Source organism: Oncorhynchus masou, chromosome 20 (assembly GCF_036934945.1).
Source record: "Oncorhynchus masou masou isolate Uvic2021 chromosome 20, UVic_Omas_1.1, whole genome shotgun sequence".
NCBI classification, from domain to species: domain Eukaryota; kingdom Metazoa; phylum Chordata; class Actinopteri; order Salmoniformes; family Salmonidae; genus Oncorhynchus; species Oncorhynchus masou.
In genome coordinates, this window is record NC_088231.1 from 14,226,064 (window position 1) to 14,245,911 (window position 19,848).

The following is a 19,848-nucleotide window of genomic DNA, read 5'->3' on the forward strand; positions in this document are numbered from 1 at the left end:
TCCTAGGATCTGCCTCATTGACTCAAAAGGACACAGTTACTCAGCTATAGGGCCATGAATACCTCCCCATTAACCTCTGGGGGTAACCTGATTTTAAACAGTCCCCATCGATCCTCCTCAGTGACAGAAAACTGTTGTATTGGAGTTCCCATTCGATGGAGTCGTGTAGGATGTGGTGTCCTGGTATAAGCCATTACATGCAACAGAGGATCCCCAACCAGCCCTCTATCAGGACTGAAAGGGCTGTTTATATGGTGATATAAATCAACCAATGGAGTGGATCATTACAAAAGCATGTGACAGGAAGAAGAACGTCTCAGGAGTTGAATATACAGTAGATGGTCTGAGTAACGGAGAATGACCTTATCATTAACAACCCATACACTATGCGTTACCAACTCAAACTCATCAAAACAGCTCAGAGAGTGGAACAATATGGGCCTTATCAATTTATAATGAACAACAAGAAATTACAGCATCTTACGTCTGAAATATTGATATATATTGAAATATTGCTAAACTCTAAATGAGGAGTCTGCATCCTATCCCTCAATGAAGGTAGGAGTTACTGTAGGCTCCATTCATTATGGTATACACATTGGTGAGATGGATGTAGTGCCATTGGCTGCCAGGTATTTTTAAATGGTGTTTAAGCACATGAACCATCCCTCAGAGCTCCACAGGCCTGGGCTGCTGTTAGGATTGTGTACTGTCCTTTGAGCTAGCCTGGGTCCAATACTGTATGTGCAGTAGCCAACTCTTCTATTGTTGTCATGGTTATAGACGGGTTGGTTGTTAAGCAACAAAACCGACGTGTATGCAACTATGGGGGAAAACAGACGGGGTTGGCTAAGATTGTTGACAACATGTAAACTATATTTCCTGTCCAATGTTTACTGAAAACATAAATACATTTGCACAATGAGCAGGCGTGGTCTCTCAAATCCATTTTTACAGTTGTGTTGGTTAGCTTGCAAGTGAATTTTAGCCATATTAGCATAGGCGTGACATCAGTCAAAACAAGACATGGTAACAAGATAAAACTAGCTTACGATTCCCCACATGGCAGCTTCTTGTTACTGTTGCTAGCTATCTGGCCATCCAGAATCACAACACAAGGACTTCTGCCCCATTGAAGCGTGTGCATTGTTTATGACGTTGTGAGCTACCCTGTCTATAAATAAGTATATGCAGTAACCCATAGTTTCACATTGAGCACTGCCATAACAACTTGCAAGCAGCATAATAACTAAATGCTATAGAACTGACTGTAATCTAACTGAAAGCTACAGACAAAAACACACTTAACATTCTCTGTGAGCGAGAACAACTGTATTGAGCCAACCAGTTTCATGAATTAGCATAATCGTGTCATTTGCATATGCCTGGCAGCTCATGGACATCTGTTTTGCATAGCGTTAGAATATACAAAAAAAAAAAAAAAAGGGAGATTGGAAAGAGGAGGTTTCCCTGTGAAATCCCAGAGAGAGTCAGCCTGCATTCCAGACAGCCCTGCAGCGCTCATTTGGATTTACCACCGGCTTCCTCAGGCAAATCCCCTGTGACATCATCAGTGCGCGTCGCAGTCAAACCGCCCGCCACATTGCATTCCAAACAGCCCTTGCGAGTCGCCTGCCTGAAGCGGTCCCCAAGGACAGAGTAGGGAAGGCACTCCCTCTTTCTCTCACACCACGTCTCTCTGCTTCATCTCTACAAAAAACAGGATTCCTCCTCTCTCTCTGTCTAGTGCCGACAACACTAAATGTTAACGGATGAATGGAGAAAACGTCCCAGTCAAATTTGCAGCTGTGTTGCATCATCATTTATGATGAAGTCTCAGCCCACAGCACAGTCAAATCTGTTTAAGAAATCCATGAAGGGATAAAGACAGACAGAGAGTCAGTAGTCTTTCTGTCACAGACATGGGACTGAATTAGTACCCGGGGTGGATATCTAATGGGGCATTCCCAATGATCCATCATGCTGTAGCCTATGCTTGGCAATTTCTGAAAGAGCAGCGATGTTGAGTACCACAGGGAGTAAGCGAGACCATCGATTCAGAGGTGATGGCTGATCTTTTCAGTCATCGCTTGTTTCTCCTCTCGTTCTGTCTCTCTGTCATTCCATCCCTGTACTCTCTGGACGACCGAGTAATAAGCAGCCAGATTTGGACTGAAGAGGTGAATCACTGATCGTGTGCCTAAAACATGCTCTCTCTGGGCTGAAAATCAAGCTTGGTCAGCCGTTTCTGGTCGAATACTGCTGTGTATTTCAGTTTGTGCTGCAAGACTGGTTCATTGCCACAAAACAAAAGCAAACAGGTGCAGATACTGAAAGTGCCTACTGTACTGTACTGCATAAACTGTCTTCTCTGTCAGAGAGAGAGAAATCATCCAGACCCCGCCTCTCCTCCTGATATAGAGCCTCCTCTGAGTAGAGGCTTGTTGGGCTGGCCAGCCTGACTGTCTGAGAGGATAAGGATCATTATTTTCATGAGTCACTTCTCTGGCCCGTCCGTGAAGATTCCCGCCGGCTCTGGGAATCTGTCAGGAAAGAAGGGTCAACTGTGTTCTCTGCCAGGACAACATTCAGAGTTCAGATAGAAGGAATGGGATTTTGGGGGATACTGCTTCTATTTTCTTTAGCTTTGTCTAGCACTGAAACCTTCTCTGCAGCGTTAGATGTCTCAATGTCTTCTATAAGCGAATGGTCCTTTACAAAAACTGACTCCATTGACAGACATCATGATCCTGCCGTTATCAAAAAACCACTGGCCTAACACCTCTCAGCACAGTGTCAACCATTACTTGTGAAATAAGAGGTCCAACCGTTAAAGCTCTGTAAAAAAAACAAAAAAAACAAGACTGCATTTCAATCCAGATTTATCAGAAAATCCAGTTATCTTTAACAACTGTGGCACCTGACTTCTAGGAAATGTTCTAAATCCACTCTCCCTTAATCCATTATGGTGGAATCTTCTTCCTCAGATGAGGCTAGCAGCATTTATATCAATCTAAAACTAAAGCCCATGATGGGAAATTAAATGCATCATGTGTTCATCACTAGCACATTAAGTTTGCGTTCCAAATGGCACCCTATTCCCTATGTTGTGCACTACTTTTGACCAGGGTCCATAAGGCTGAATAGGACCATACTAAATAGGACCATACAGTGCTGTGAAAAAGTATTTGCCTCCTTTCCTCTACTTTTGCACATTGTTGATACTGAATTTTATCAGATCTTCAACCAAAACCCTAAAAATAGATAAAGGGAACCTGAGTGAACACATAATACAACAATGACATACTTATTTCATTTATTTCATAAACAACGTTATGCAACACCCAATGCCCCTGTGTGAAAGTAATTTCCCCCTTATAACCGGTTGTGCCACCTTTAGCTGCAATGGCTCCAACCAAATGCTTCCTATAGTTGTTGATCAGTCTCATGTCACGTGGAGGAATTTTGGCCCACCCCTCCATGCAGAACTGCTTTAACACCAATCTAAACTAAGCTGGGGGGAAATGCAAAGCAAACGTTCTTGATAACTAACACACTGCATAATCCTGGGCTGCTCGTTTCAAGTCCTGCCACAGCATCTCAATTGGGATTAGGTCTGGCCATTCCAAAACGTCCTTTGTTGCTTTTTTGCCATTTTCATGTAGACTTAATTTTGTGTTTTGGATCATTGTCTTGCTGCATGACCCATCTGTGCTTCAGCTCACAGGCGGATGGCCTGACATTCTCCTGTAGAATTCTCTGCTACAGAGCAGAATTCATGGTTCCTTCTATTAAGGCAAGTCGTCCAGGTCCTGAGGCAGCAAAGCATCACCAAACTATCACACTACCACCACCATGCTTGACCATTGGTATGAGGTTCTTACTGTGCAATGCAGTGTTTGGTTTTCACCAAGCATAATGGGACCCAAGTTATACTTTTGACTCATCTGTCCATAGAACATTCTTCCAAGAGTCTTGATGATCATCCAGGTGTTTATTGGCAAACCTGAGTCAACATTTTGGATGAGATGGGTCCCATTATGTCTGGCCAAAACCAAACACTGTATTCCAAACAAAGCATGACGTTTGTTGATTTGGTCGACTCTCATGGAAATACTTGTAGTGCACCATTGTGTTTGTGTTGATTAGCGATAGTATAACGGTTGTGCTGATACAGCTGAAACTCATAAATCATGAAGCATCTATGCTATAGATAACACCTTTGACCAGAGAACTCAATATGGAAATCCCATCGGGTACTGATTCCCATCTCCAGTGCAGTGTTGGGTTTAACCCAACATACTCTAATATAGAGCCCCTGAAGTATCGTTATTCATTGCTTGCAACATGAAGGTTTAGGGTTTGATTGCTGCATGGGCCACATATGTTGAACACAACTGTCTGTAAGCCATTTAGGAGAAGGAAAGAAATGGCTAAATAACCACATCATATACCTCAGGATTGGAGTTGAGACTCTGTGCTATAGGAAGTAACCATGTTGTTGCATCTACAGAATTACTACCATCTTACCTGTTTTCCCTCCAGTGTGTAGAGCCGTTTGACCGCCCCGGAGTCCAGCTTGATGGCGTCCGTGATGTCGGTCAGCACCTGTTCGAAGGAGTGGGCCGTCTTCTTATTCAGCAGGATCCTCACAGCCTTCCTGGGCTTGACCCCGCTGCGGATGACCGTCACCAGCTTGGGCTTGATGAAGTCTCTGGTGCCCAGGCTGGCCTCGCTACGCTGCAGCTCGCCCTTTACCAGGGTGCTGAGGGAGGACAGGGAGCGGGACTGGCCGGCCTTGATGCCCACTGACCAGTTAGGGTTAATGTTCTTGGTATAGTCCACTCGGCGGTAAGGCTCGTTGGAGGCACACACGTAGCTCTCACCTAAAGGGAGGAAGAGGGGAGAACTAGTTAGAATTTAAGCTTCTTTAAAAAAAAAATATATATATATATATATATATATATATATGTATATACCCAGTGCCTTGCGAAAGTATTCGGCCCCATTGAACTTTGCGACCTTTTTCCACATTTCAGGCTTCAAACATAAAGATATAAAACTGTATTTTTTTTGTGAAGAATCAACAACAAGTGGGACACAATCATGAAGTGGAACGACATTTATTGGATATTTCAAACTTTTTTAACAAATCAAAAACTGAAAAATTGGGCGTGCAAAATTATTCAGCCCCTTTACTTTCAGTGCAGCAAACTCTCTCCAGAAGTTCAGTGAGGATCTCTGAATGATCCAATGTTGACCTAAATGACTAATGATGATAAATACAATCCACCTGTGTGTAATCAAGTCTCTGTATAAATGCACCTGCACTGTGATAGTCTCAGAGGTCCGTTAAAAGCGCAGAGAGCATCATGAAGAACAAGGAACACACCAGGCAGGTCCGAGATACTGTTGTGAAGAAGTTTAAAGCCGGATTTGGATACAAAAATATTTCCCAAGCTTTAAACATCCCAAGGAGCACTGTGCAAGCGATAATATTGAAATGGAAGGAGTATCAGACCACTGGAAATCTACCAAGACCTGGCCGTCCCTCTAAACTTTCTATCCCTCTAATCTATTTTGTAGATTTTTGAGGTTTGGTGGGATAGTCAGTTTTACTAGGGTAAGTTTGGCAGTGTGAGTGAATGAGGCTTTATTGCGAAATAGAAAGCTGATTCTAGATTTGATTTTGGATTGGAGATGTTTAATATGAGTCTGGAAGGAGAGTTTACAGTCTCTCCAGACACCTAGGTATTTATAGTTGTCCACATATTCTAGGTCGGAACCGTCCAGGGTGGTGATGCTAGTCGGTCGGGCGGGTGCGCGCAGCGAACGGTTGAAAAGCATGCATTTGGTTTTACTAGCGTTTAAGAGCAGTTGGAGGCCACGGAAGGAGTGCTGTATGGCATTGAAGCTCGTTTGGAGGTTAGTTAGCATAGTGTCCAAGGAAGGGCCAGAAGTATACAGAATGGTGTCGTCTGCGTAGAGGTGGATCAGGGAATCGCCCGCAGCAAAAGCGACATCATTGATATATACAGAGAAGAGTCGGCCCGAGAATTGAACCCTGTGGTACCCCCATAGAGACTGCCAGAGGTCCGGACAACATGCCCTCCGATTTGACACACTGAACTCTGTCTGCAAAGTTGTTGGTGAACCAGGCGAGGCAGTCATTAGAAAAACCAAGGTTATTGAGTCTGCCGATAAGAATACAGTGATCGACAGAGCCGAAAGCCTTGGCCAGGTCGATGAAGACGGCTGCACAGTACTGTCTTTTTTTTTGATGGCGGTTTGATATCGTTTAGGACCTTGAGCGTGGCTGAGGTGCACCCGTGACCGGCTCGGAAGCCAGATTGCACAGCGGAGAAGGTACGGTGGGATTCTAAATGGTCAGTGATCTGCTAACTAACTTGGCTTTCGAAGACTTTAGATAGGAAGGGCAGGATGGATAAAGGTCTGTAACAGCTTGGGTCTAGGGTGTCACCCCCTTTGATGACCGCGGCAGCTTTCCAATCTTTAGGGATCTCGGACGATACGAGAGGTTGAACAGGTTGGTAATAGTGGTTGCAACAATGGCGGCGGATAGTGTTAGAAAGAGAGGGTCCAGATTGTCTAGCCCAGCTGATTTATACGGGTCCAGGTTTTGCAGCTCTTTCAGAACATCTGCTGTCTGGATTTGGGTGAAGGAGAAGCTGGGGAGGCTTGGGCGAGTAGCTGCGGGGGGGGGAGCTGTTGGCCGGGGTTGGAGTAGCCAGGAGGAAGGCATGACCAGCCGTTGAGAAATGCTTATTAAAATGTTCGATTATCGTGGATTTATCAGTGGTGACCTTGTTACCTAGCCTCAGTGCAGTGGGCAGCTGGGAGGAGGTGCTCTTGTTCTCCATGGAATTTACAGTGTCCCAAAACCTTTTGGAGTTAGAGCTACAGGATGCGAATTTCTGCTTGAAAAAGCTATCCTTTGCTTTCCTGACTGACTGCGTGTATTGGTTCCTGACTTCCCTGAACAGCTGCATATTGCGGGGACTATTCGATGCTATTGCAGTCCGTCACAGGATGTTTTTGTGCTGGTCAATGGCATTCAGGTCTGGAGTGAACCAAGGGCTATATCTGTGCTTAGTTTTGCATTTTTTGAACGGGCATGTTTATCTAAGATGGTGATGAAATTACTTTTAAAGAATGACCAGGCATCCTCAACTGACGGGATGAGGTCAATATCCTTCCAGGATACCCAGGCCAGGTCGATTAGAAAGGCCTGCTCGCAGAAGTGTTTTAGGGAGCATTTGACAGTGATGAGGGGTGGTCGTTTGACCGCGGACCCATAGTGGATACAGGCAATGATCTCTGAGATCCTGATTGAAAGGAGGGTCGATAGCAGGCGGTAACAGTGAGAGACTTATTTCTGGAGAGGTACATTTTTTAAATTAGAAGTTCAAACTGTTTGGGTATAGACCTGGAAAGTATGACGGAACTTTGCAAGCTATGTCTGCAGTAGATTGCAACTCCTCCCCCTTTGGCAGTTCTATCTTGACGGAAAATGTTGTAGTTGGGTATGGAAATCTCAGAATTGTTGGTGGTCTTCCTAAGCCAGGATTCAGACATGGCAAGGACATCAGGGTTGGTGGAGTATGCTAAAGCAGTAAAACAAACTTAGGGAGGAGGCTTCTGATGTTGACATGTATAAAACCAAGGCTTTTTCGATCACAGAAGTCAACAAATGAGGGTGCCTGGGGACACGCAGGGCCTGGGTTTACCTCCACATCACCCGAGGAACAGAGAAGGAGAAGGATGAGGGTACGGCTAAAGGCTATCAAAACTGGTCGCCTAGAGCGTTGGGGACAAATAATATAAGGAGCAGATTTCTGGGCGGGGTAGAATAGATTCAGGGCATAATGTGCAGACAGGGTTATGGTGGGTTGTGGGGAGGTAAGCCCAGGCACTGAGTGATGATAAGAGAGGTATCTCTGGATAAGCTAGTTATAATGATGTCAGAAGGTGAATTCACCAATTTGTAAGTCGCTCTGGATAAGAGCGTCTGCTAAATGACTTAAATGTAAATGTAAATGTAATGGGTGAAGTCACCGCATGTGTGGGAGGTGGGACAAAGGAGGTATCAGAGGTATAATGAGTGAAACTAGGGCTTCCATTGTAAACTAAAACAATGATAACTAACCTAAACAACAGTATACAAGGCATATTGACATGAGAGAGACATACAGCGAGGCATAAAGTAATCACAGGTGTTGATTTGGAGAGCTAGCTAAGACAACAATGGGTGAGACAACAGCTAATCAGCTAAAACAACAACAGCTAAAATGGTGATGCCTGGTTGGAGAGGGTCGGTTAACTACACACAGGGCCTGAGTTCGTGGCTGGGGCCAACAGATAAACAAAAAATCAATAGAATGGAGTACCGTGATTAATGGACAGTCCAGCAGGCATCAGCTATGTAGCCAAGTGATCATAGGGTCCGGCGACACGGCGTTTAAAGTTAATAGCTCGGGGCTAGTGGAAGCGTCTGTTCCGACATCCGACGGAGGCCGGTTGAAGACACATCAGACGGAGTATTTGTCGGCAGAATAGTCGTGGTGGTGTGGCGGGGCGCCGTGTCGACTAAGGATCTAAGCCAAATGGCGAAAGAGGTATTGTAGTTGTAGTAATTTAGTTTTCTAGCCGGGACATGTGCCTGGCTCACGGCTAACTGGTGCTAGCTTCAGGGCAGGGGCGTTAGCCACTATAGCCACTCGGTAGCAGCGGTGATCCGGTGCCAAGGTCCAGAGCTTACGGCAAGGATCCGGTGGAGTAGTGTGTTCTAGCGGTGTTTGGGTGGAGTCCGGGTGAACAACTGAGTAGGCCGGGAGGTGGGCCTCAGGGATAGCTTCGGTACTGGGTAACTCGGTGGGTGCTAGCTAGCTGTGAAGATCAGGAGTAATGGTCCAGGGTTTACGGCAGGAATCCGGTGTTGTAGTGGAGAGACAGTCCGTTACTTGTAGGCTGGCGAGTATTATCCAGGCTAAAAAATATATATATATATTTTTTTATATATTTAAAAAAGGGCTGGTACCTGTGCAGAAGGTAAAGGCCGTTGGCAGTGGCTAACAATGACTAAAAAGCTTGTAGCGAATTAGCTGGTTAGCTTCTGATGACTAGGTGGTTCTTGCTATAAGGTCTAAAAATTAAACTGAACTAAGGTGAGAAAACATTATTATATGTAAGAGATAGAGATGTTCAAAGAGAGGTGATGCTAAATCCAGCTAAATTAACTAAGAAAGGCGAGAAAACATTGTTATTGTGTGTACAAGAGGGAGAGAGGGGAATCTGAAGGACCTGAAGGGGAACGAACAGAATCTATCCATATAGAACCGTATAGAAAGCTTACAGAAGCCAAGGTAAATTTGAGGTTTTTTTCCTAATGCAGTCAATCATGCTCTTATTATTTGATAACCAAAATATCCTATTCTCAGCAGTCAGTCATCCAGGAACAGGAAGACAACAGTGAGGTCTGTTCAACGCTGGTCCGACCAATCTGATTCCACACTCCAAGACTGCTTCCATCACGTGGACTGGGATATGTTTCGTATTGCATCAAACAACAACATTGACGAATACGCTGATTCGGTGAGCGAGTTCATTAGAACGTGCGTTGAAGATGTTGTTCCCATAGAAACGATTAAAACATTCCCAAACCAGAAACCGTGGATTGATGGCAGCATTCACGTGAAACTGAAAGCGCAAACCACTGCTTTTAATCAGGGCAAGGTGACCGGAAACATGACCGAATACAAACAGTGTAGCTATTACCTCCGCAAGGCAATCAAACAAGCTAAGCGTCAGTATAGAGACAAAGTGGAATCTCAATTCAACGGCTCAGACACGAGAGGTATGTGGCAGGGTCTACAGTCAATCACGGATTACAAAAAGAAAACCAGCCCTGTCACGGACCAGGATGTCTTGCTCCCAGGCAGACCAAATAACTTTTTTGCCCGCTTTGAGGACAATACAGTGCCACTGACACTGCCCGCAACCAAAACATGCGGACTCTCCTTCACTGCAGCCAACGTGAGGAAAACATTTAAACGTGTTAACCCTCGCAAGGCTGCAGGCCCAGACGGCATCCCCAGCCGCGCCCTCAGAGCATGCGCAGACCAGCTGGCTGGTGTGTTTACGGACATATTCAATCAATCCCTATCCCAGTCTGTTGTTCCCACATGCTTCAAGAGGGCCACCATTGTTCCTGTTCCCAAGAAAGCTAACGTAACTGAGCTAAACGACTACCACCCCGTACCACTCACTTCCGTCATCATGAAGTGCTTTGAGAGACTAGTCAAGGACCATATCACCTCCACCCTACCTGACACCCTAGACCCACTCCAATTTGCTTACCGCCCAAATAGGTCCATAGACGATGCAATCTCAACCACACTGTACACTGCCCTAACCCATCTGGACAAGAGGAATGCCTACGTGAGAATGCTGTTCATCGACTACAGCTCGGCATTTAACACCATAGTGCCCTCCAAGCTCGTCATCAAGCTCGAGACCCTGGGTCTCGACCCCGCCCTGTGCAACTGGGTACTGGACTTCCTGACGGGCTGTCCCCAGGTGGTGAGGATAGGCAACAACATCTCCACCCCGCTGATCCTCAACACTGGGGCCCCACAAGGGTGCTCAACGCAATCGTTATAGTACAACGGTTTGATTTGTCTAATCTTAGCAATTTCTTCTTAGCCAGCTACATAGCCGTCTTTGTATCAACGACAATTGCATAATTATCGTATTTCGTCGTCCTAACGTATCTGCCCAGCAGCTAGCTAAGCAGCTAGCTAACATCCACTGTCCACTAGCACTGTAGAAACTATTACACAACTGAACGACTCGATTAGCGTAGTGTCAGCTAGCTACATAGTTGTCTTCGCTGTCTTCGTATCCAAGATAATTGTGCAGTTTAGAGTGTGTAGACTTAGAGTGATTATCTTAATTTACCGAGGTTAGCTAGCCAGCTATTTGTTGTCCTTAACGTAGGAAATGCTGCTAGCTAGCTAGCCAACAGCTAGCCAACCTCTACCGAATTGAACTCCAACTACCCGGTCAACATTCCGCGTCGCTCCACAGGTAGTATCACATTTTCATTTCACTTCATTACAGTACAACGGTTTGATTTGTTTGATCGTAGCTAGCCAGCTACATAGCCGTCTTTGTATCTAAGACAATTGTGTAGTCTAGAGCGATTTTCTAGGTTAGCTGGCCAGCTATTGTCGTTCTTCTAACGTAGCTAGCCAGCTAGCCCCCGAATAGCAGCACTGTAGTAACTATTACAGTACAACGGTTTGTTTTGTTTGATCGTAGCTAGCTAGCTACATAGCCGTCTTTGTATCTAAGACAATTGTGTAGCCTAGAGCGATTTTCTAGGTTAGCTGGCCAGCTATTGTCGTTCTTTTAACGTAGCTAGCCAGCTAGCCCCCGAATAGCAGCACTGTAGTAACTATTACAGTACAACGGTTTGTTTTGTTTGATCGTAGCTAGCTAGCTACATAGCCGTCTTTGTATCTAAGACAATTGTGTAGCCTAGAGCGATTTTCTAGGTTAGCTAGCCAGCTATTGTCGTTCTTTTAAAGTAACGTAACGCAATCAACCTGCTAGCTAGCCAGCTAGCCCCCGAATAGCAGCACTGTAGAAACTATTACACTCGACGGAACGACTTGATTAGTGTAGTGTCAACATCGCAGCCACTACCAGCTAGCCTACTCCAGCAGTACTGTATCATTTCAATCATTTCAGTCAATAAGATTCTTGCTACGTAAGCTTAACTTTCTGAACATTCGAGACGTGTAGTCCACTTGTCATTCCGGACCTGGCATCCTTTCACTCCCTCCTCTCTACATTTTCCTCCTCTGTCTCTGCTGCTAAAGCCACTTTCTACCACTCTAAATTCCAAGCATCTGCCTCTAACCCTAGGAAGCTCTTTGCCACCTTCTCCTCCCTCCTGAATCCTCCTCCCCCTCCCCCCCTCCTCCCTCTCTGCAGATGACTTCGTCAACCATTTGGAAAAGAAGGTCGACGACATCCGATCCTCGTTTGCTAAGTCAAACGACACCGCTGGTTCTGCTCACACTGCCCTACCCTGTGCTCTGACCTCTTTCTCCCCTCTCTCTCCAGATGAAATCTCGCTTCTTGTGACGGCCGGCCGCCCAACAACCTGCCCGCTCGACCCTATCCCCTCCTCTCTTCTCCAGACCATTTCCGGGGACCTTCTCCCTTACCTCACCTCGCTCATCAACTCATCCCTGACCGCTGGCTACGTCCCTTCCGTCTTCAAGAGAGCGAGAGTTGCACCCCTTCTGAAAAAACCTACACTCGATCCCTCCGATGTCAACAACTACAGACCAGTATCCCTTCTTTCTTTTCTTTCCAAAACTCTTGAACGTGCCGTCCTTGGCCAGCTCTCCCGCTATCTCTCTCAGAATGACCTTCTTGATCCAAATCAGTCAGGTTTCAAGACTAGTCATTCAACTGAGACTGCTCTTCTCTGCATCACGGAGGCGCTCCGCACTGCTAAAGCTAACTCTCTCTCCTCTGCTCATCCTTCTAGACCTATCGGCTGCCTTCGATACTGTGAACCATCAGATCCTCCTCTCCACCCTCTCCGAGTTGGGCATCTCCGGCGCGGCCCACGCTTGGATTGCGTCCTACCTGACAGGTCGCTCCTACCAGGTGGCGTGGCGAGAATCTGTCTCCTCGCCACGCGCTCTCACCACTGGTGTCCCCCAGGGCTCTGTTCTAGGCCCTCTCCTATTCTCGCTATACACCAAGTCACTTGGCTCTGTCATAACCTCACATGGTCTCTCCTATCATTGCTATGCAGACGACACACAATTAATCTTCTCCTTTCCCCCTTCTGATGACCAGGTGGCGACCGCATCTCTGCATGTCTGGCAGACATATCAGTGTGGATGACGGATCACCACCTCAAGCTGAACCTCGGCAAGACGGAGCTGCTCTTCCTCCCGGGGAAGGACTGCCCGTTCCATGATCTCGCCATCACGGTTGACAACTCCATTGTGTCCTCCTCCCAGAGCGCTAAGAACCTTGGCGTGATCCTGGACAACACCCTGTCGTTCTCAACCAACATCATGGCGGTGGCCCGTTCCTGTAGGTTCATGCTCTACAACATCCGCAGAGTACGACCCTGCCTCACACAGGAAGCGGCGCAGGTCCTAATCCAGGCACTTGTCATCTCCCGTCTGGATTACTGCAACTCGCTGTTGGCTGGGCTCCCTGCCTGTGCCATTAAACCCCTACAACTCATCCAGAACGCCGCAGCCCGTCTGGTGTTCAACCTTCCCAAGTTCTCTCACGTCACCCCGCTCCTCCGCTCTCTCCACTGGCTTCCAGTTGAAGCTCGCATCCGCTACAAGACCATGGTGCTTGCCTACGGAGCAGTGAGGGGAACGGCACCGCAGTACCTCCAGGCTCTGATCAGGCCCTACACCCAAGCAAGGGCACTGCGTTCATCCACCTCTGGCCTGCTCGCTCCCTACCATTGAGGAAGTACAGTTCCCGCTCAGCCCAGTCAAAACTGTTCGCTGCTCTGGCCCCCAATGGTGGAACAAACTCCCTCACGACGCCAGGACAGCGGAGTCAATCACCACCTTCCGGAGACACCTGAAACCCCACCTCTTCAAGGAATACCTAGGATAGGATAAGTAATCCTTCTCACCACCCCCCCTTAATGATTTAGATGCACTATTGTAAAGTGGCTGTTCCACTGGATGTCAGAAGGTGAATTCACCAATTTGTAAGTCGCTCTGGATAAGAGTGTCTGCTAAATGACTTAAATGTAAATGTAAATGTAATGGTGCGTTCTGAGCCCTCTCCTGCACTCCCTGTTCACCCACAATTGCGTGGCCACGCACGCCTCCAACTCAATCATCAAGTTTGCGGACGACACAACAGTGGTAGGCTTGATTACCAACAACGACGAGACGACCTACAGGGAGGAGATGAGGGTTCCTCGGAGTGTGGTGTCAGGAAAATAACCTCACACTCAACGTCAACAAAACTAAGGAGATGATTGTGGACTTCAGGAAACAGAAGAGGGAACACCCCCCGATCCACATCGATGGAACAGTAGTGGAGAGGGTAGTAAGTTTTAAGTTCCTCGGCGTACACATCACAGACAAACTGAATTGGTCCACCCACACAGACAGCATCGTGAAGAAGGCGCAGCAGCGCCTCTTCAACCTCAGGAGGCTGAAGAAATTTGGCTTGTCACCAAAAGCACTCACAAACTTCTACAGATGCACAATTGAGAGCATCCTGTCAGGCTGTATCACCGCCTGGTACGGCAACTGCTCCGCCCACAACCGTAAGGCTCTCCAGAGGGTAGTGAGGTCTGCACAACGCATCACCGGGGGCAAACTACCTGCCCTCCAGGACACCTACACCACCCGATGTCACAGGAAGGCCATAAAGATCATCAAGGACAACAACCACCCGAGCCACTGCCTGTTCACCCCGCTATCATCCAGAAGGCAAGGTCAGTACAGGTGCATCAAAGCTGGGACCGAGAGACTGAAAAACAGCTTCTATCTCAAGGCCATCAGACTGTTATAAACAGCCACCACTAACATTGAGTGGCTGCTGCCAACACACTGACTAAACTCCAGCCACTTTAATAATGGGAATTGATGGGAAATTATGTAAAATATATATCACTAGCCTCTTTAAACAATGCTATCTAATATGTTTACATACCCTACATTATTCATCTCATATGTATACGTATATACTGTACTCTATCATCTACTGCATCTTTATGTAATACATGTATCACTAGCCACTTTAACTATGCCACTTTGTTTACATACTCATCTGATATGTATATACTGTACTCGATACCATCTACTGTATCTTGCCTATGCCGCTCTGTACCATCACTCATTCATATATCTTTATGTACATATTCTTTATCCCCTTCCACTTGTGTCTATAAGACAGTAGTTTTGGAATTGTTAGCTAGATTACTTGTTGGTTATTACTGCATTGTCGGAACTAGAAGCACAAGCATTTCGCTACACTCGCATTAACATCTGCTAACCATGTGTATGTGACAAATAAAATTTGATTTGATTTGAATGAGTCACCGTGGAGACAGAAGAACAGCTTGCACAGTGGAGACAGAAGAACATTATTTTCAAGACCTACGACTGAAAACGATGAAGATCCTTTGGTCATAAGAACACCACGCTGAGATCAACCTAAACCAGGACCATCGACCTGAGGTTTATATCAATCTTTTAATGTTGGACATTTCCACCTTTTAATGTTGGACATTTCAGTATTATCTACTGCTCTTCTCATGGTTCCTCTCATTTGCGTTAAGACAAATAAAAAGGGATGGAAAGGAGGAGGAAGAGGACAGAAGGAAGGAGACTTCCGAGTCGGCGAGTCCCACGACGCCTTATTCATCTACCAATTAAACAAAGGCTAATTAACAACGCTAGGCCACAGCTGGGGGACCCGAGCAGATGAAAACGGTGACACCAAATGAGACCCGGAGCCATCATCAATTCAGATCAGAACGCCTGGAGAAACAGAGGTGGCCTTCTGAAGGGGGCTCTGGGGTGACAGTCCCTAACACCCGTGGGGATGAGAGGGGGGTCTCAGGTGCAGCATCACCAGAGAGGTTAGCGGACCCTGGGTGTGTGATACCCTTCAGTGGCCCTACAGCGGGTCCTCATGTGGACCACAGCTGAGATCACATCCCCTTAAACAGCTCCCTAACCAAACATCAGCTGGTCACTATGGAGGAGAGGGGGCAGATACATCAGTGTGTGCACTGATCCATCACTAAGCAAATACACACAGACGCCATCACTCAGTGGGGTAAGTGAGAGGTCATGGATTGAGAATGTGTTTGTCTGACGTAGTCCCTAACACTATGGTGTCATCTAAACAAGCAATGTTTTCCCATGAGTGAAGTCTGATGTTGAATCAATCAGCTTATTACATACAATGGATCTTATCAAAGGACCAGCGCGGGGTCAGGTGATTCATAATTCACCAGTGGGTTGAAGATATCCCTCTAGTGAAGATATCCCTCTAGTGGTGTGGGGGCTGTGCTGGGGTTATGTGGGTGGGGTTATATCCTGCATGGTTGGCCCTGTCGGTGGAGTATCGTCGGACAGGGCCACAGTGTCTCTCGACCCCTCCTGTCTCAGACTCCAGTATTTATGCTGCAATAATTGGGGGGGGGGGGGGGGCTAGGGTCAGTCTGTTATATCTGGAGTATTTCTCCTGTCTTATCCAGTGTCCTGTGTGAATTTAAGTTCTGTCTCTCACTCTAAATGATCGGCTGTGAAAAGTCAACTGACATTTACTCCTGAAGTGCTGACCTGTTGCACCCTCTACAACCACTGTGAATATTATTATTTGACCCTGGCCACCCCTCAGAGCCTGGTTCCTCTCTATGTTTCTTCCTAGGTTCCTGCCTTTCTAGGGAGTTTTTCCTAGCCACCGTGCTTCTACATCTGCATTGCTTGCTGTTTGGGGCGTTGAGGCTAGGTTTGTGACATCGGCTGATGTAAAAAGGGCTTTATAATTACATGTGATTTGATTGAAAGTCCTCCTCAAATGGCACACAATCGGTGTAGCATAAGACCACTATCATGGTTTGGCTTGGTTTGGATCCAATCCAATGCCTCACTGTCATTTCAATAAGCACACTACAGCAGAGACAGTGTGGTGGATGTAACAGGGTAATCCCATCCATCCAACCATCGTCCAGGGATCACATATGAAGGTTCACACAACAGGCCAGGCTGGGCGATGAGGTTATTGAGGTTTGATGAGGTTCACACAACAGGCCAGGTTGGGCGAGTATTCCTCAATCAATGGGGCTGGGAGCACACACACGCACACACAAAATCCATTTGATGGCTGAGTACACAAAGACAAGACTCTGGTGTTCGGTCTCCAGCATCTCCAGTCAAAAGGCCTCATTCACAGCCAGGACAAGACGCTCCTCTGACGGATTGACTGCATTCCTCCTGTCTCTGTGACCTGACAACAGCCGTGCCCCATTTCTCCACATCACAGCAAGAGGACAAGGGGACAGCCGCAACCCACTGACAAAACAAGTTACTGAGGAGGCTACGATAATTAGGACTTATCATCCCGACCAATGGAGTCTCCACAGTAAAGAGGGGAGTTCTTGAGTGGAACCCAAACTGTGTACTGTTTATGGAACGACTTGAGTCCAGTCATTGTTTTACAGTAGAAAGAATGGAATGGTTAGAGGGGTTCCAACATAAACCTAGCACCATATCAAATGTCCAATAGGATTGGCTGAAGAGTCAAACTCTACTCCTATAATAAGGTAAAACCTACACGGAACTCTTCATTAGCCACAGTACCTAGAGTATGACCTCACAGACCACTATACCTACTAGAGGTCGACCGATTAGGATTTTCCAACACCGATACCAATTCATCGGCCGATATATCTATATATAATGATGACAATTACAATAATATTGAATGAATAATGAACACTATTTTAACTTAATATAATACATCAATAAAATCAATTTAGCCTCAAATAAATAATGAAACATGTTCAATTTGGTTTACATAATGCAAAAACAAAGTGTTGGAGAAGAAAGTAAAAGTGCAATATGTGCCATGGAAAAGAGCTAACGTTTAAGTTCCTTGCTCAGAACATGAGAACATATGAAAGCTGGTGGTTTCTTTTAACAGTCTTCAATATTCCCAGGTAAGAAGTTTGAGGTTGTAGTTATTATATTATAGGACTATTTCTCTCTATACCATTTGTATTTCATATACCTTTGACTATTGGGATGTTCTAATAGGTACTTCAGTATTGCCAGCCTAATCTCGGGAGTTGATAGGCTTGAAGTCATAAACAGCTTAATGCTTTGCATTGCTAAGAACTGCTGGCAAACATAGTAAAGTGCTGTTTGAATGAATGCTTACGAGCCTGCTGCTGCCTACCACCGCTCAGTCAGGCTGCTCTATCAAATCATAGACTTAATTATAACAACACACAGAAATACGAGCCTTAGTTCATTAATGTGGTAAAACCCGGAAACTATCATTTCGAAAACAAAACGTTTATTCTTTCAGTGAAATACAGAGCCGTTACGTATTTTATCTAACGGGTGGCATCCATAAGTCTAAATATTGCTGTTACGTTGCACAACCTTCAATGTTATGTCAGTCATAATTAGGTAAAATTCTGGCAAATTAGTTTGCAACGAGCCAGGCGGCCCAAACTGTTGCATATACACCGACTCTGCGTGCAATGAACGCAAGAGAAGTGACACAATTTCCCTAGTTTAATATTGCCTGCTAACATGAATTACTTTTAACTAAATATGCTGGTTTAAAAATATATACATCTGGGTATTGATTTTAAGAAAGGCATTGATGTTAGGTTAGGTACATTCGTGCAACGATTGTACTTTTTTCGCTAATGTGCTTTTGTTAAATCATCCCCGTAAGGTGAAATTGGCTGTCTTCACACAGTTCGCAACGAGCCAGGGGGCCCAAACTGCTGCATATACCCTGACTCAGCGTGCAGTGAACACAAGAGAAGTGACACAATTTCCCTAGTTTAACATTGCCTGCTAACATGAATTATTTTTAACTAAATATGCAGGTTTAAAAATATATACTTGTGTATTGATTTTAAGAAAGGCGTTGATGTTTATGGTTAGGTACACATTGTTGCAACGACAGTGCTTTATTCAAGAAATGCGCTTGTTAAATCACCTGTTTGGCGAAGTAGGTTGTGATTCAATGATAAATTAACAGGCACCACATCGATTATATGCAACGCAGGGCAAGCAAGATAAACTAGGAATATCATCAACCATGTGTAGTTAACTAGTGATTATGTTAAGATTGATTGTTTTTTATAAGATACGTTTAATGCTAGCTAGCACCCTACCTTGGGTCCTTGCTGCACTCGCATAACAGGTAGTCAGCCTGCCACTCAGTCTCCTTGTGGAGTGCAATGTAATCGGCCATGATCGGTGTCCAAAAATGCCGATTACCGATTGTTATGAAAACTTAAAATCGGCCCTAATTAAATCGGTCAACCTCTAATACCTACTGCAGTATAAACCCAAATACCCCCAAGATGAGAACAACAACACGTTATTACAGCCAGAGAAAGTGAGTTGGCCCACTTTCCTTTCAAATCAGAGCAGAGAAAGTGTGATGCCTGCCGGGAGGATTCCGTCTTCCACTCTGAATGGTTACTTGGCAGAAAACAGACATTACATCCAGAGGTGAGGCAGAAGTAGTAGGCCTGGCTATGTGTTGGTGCCAGTCCATCTTCTACCACACTCACTGTCCCACGGCAGCACCCATTCTCCTTCCTGCCAGCCCAACCAGAAGTGATGCAATGTGTACCCCAGCCACGGGATTGGGTGCTGACCTAAATCTACCACCCCCTCCTCTCTGGGGACATGGGCGGAGGAACGAGTGCAGAGGCTTATATTTGGAAGGAGGAAGGAAGGATGTCAGCTGAGAATATACGGGGAGGAGAGGAGAGAGGGGTCAGGAGAAAAGGACAGCAGTGAAGTAAAGACAAATCACAGCCTATAGCTGGAGGTGCTGACTAACGGGAGTCAGGAGATAAGCTGCAGTATACAAATGAAAAGACAAGTCCCACACTCATCTCTCTTTGCTGTGGATTGATTTGAATATGACAGAGCTACCATGGTGCGATAACCGTAACCTTTCACGCTAAGACAGGATCGTAGAGAGGTCACAAGTCAGACAGCAGAACTCAACATGAAGATTAAGGTATTACCCAGACACCGGCCA

The 19,848-nt window shown here is 45.8% G+C and overlaps 1 protein-coding gene across 6 annotated transcripts in view; it reads right to left on the reverse strand.

Moving 5' to 3' along the window:
* LOC135506997 (serine/threonine-protein kinase DCLK2-like) overlaps window positions 1-19,848 on the reverse strand; it is a 77,101-nt gene that overhangs the window by 53,812 nt on the left and 3,441 nt on the right. For all 6 annotated transcript variants that reach the window (XM_064926450.1, XM_064926451.1, XM_064926449.1 and 3 more), the window contains exon 2: window positions 4,531-4,886. In XM_064926450.1, coding sequence (XP_064782522.1) covers window positions 4,531-4,886 — 356 coding nt within the window. The remainder of the gene's footprint in view (window positions 1-4,530; window positions 4,887-19,848) is intronic.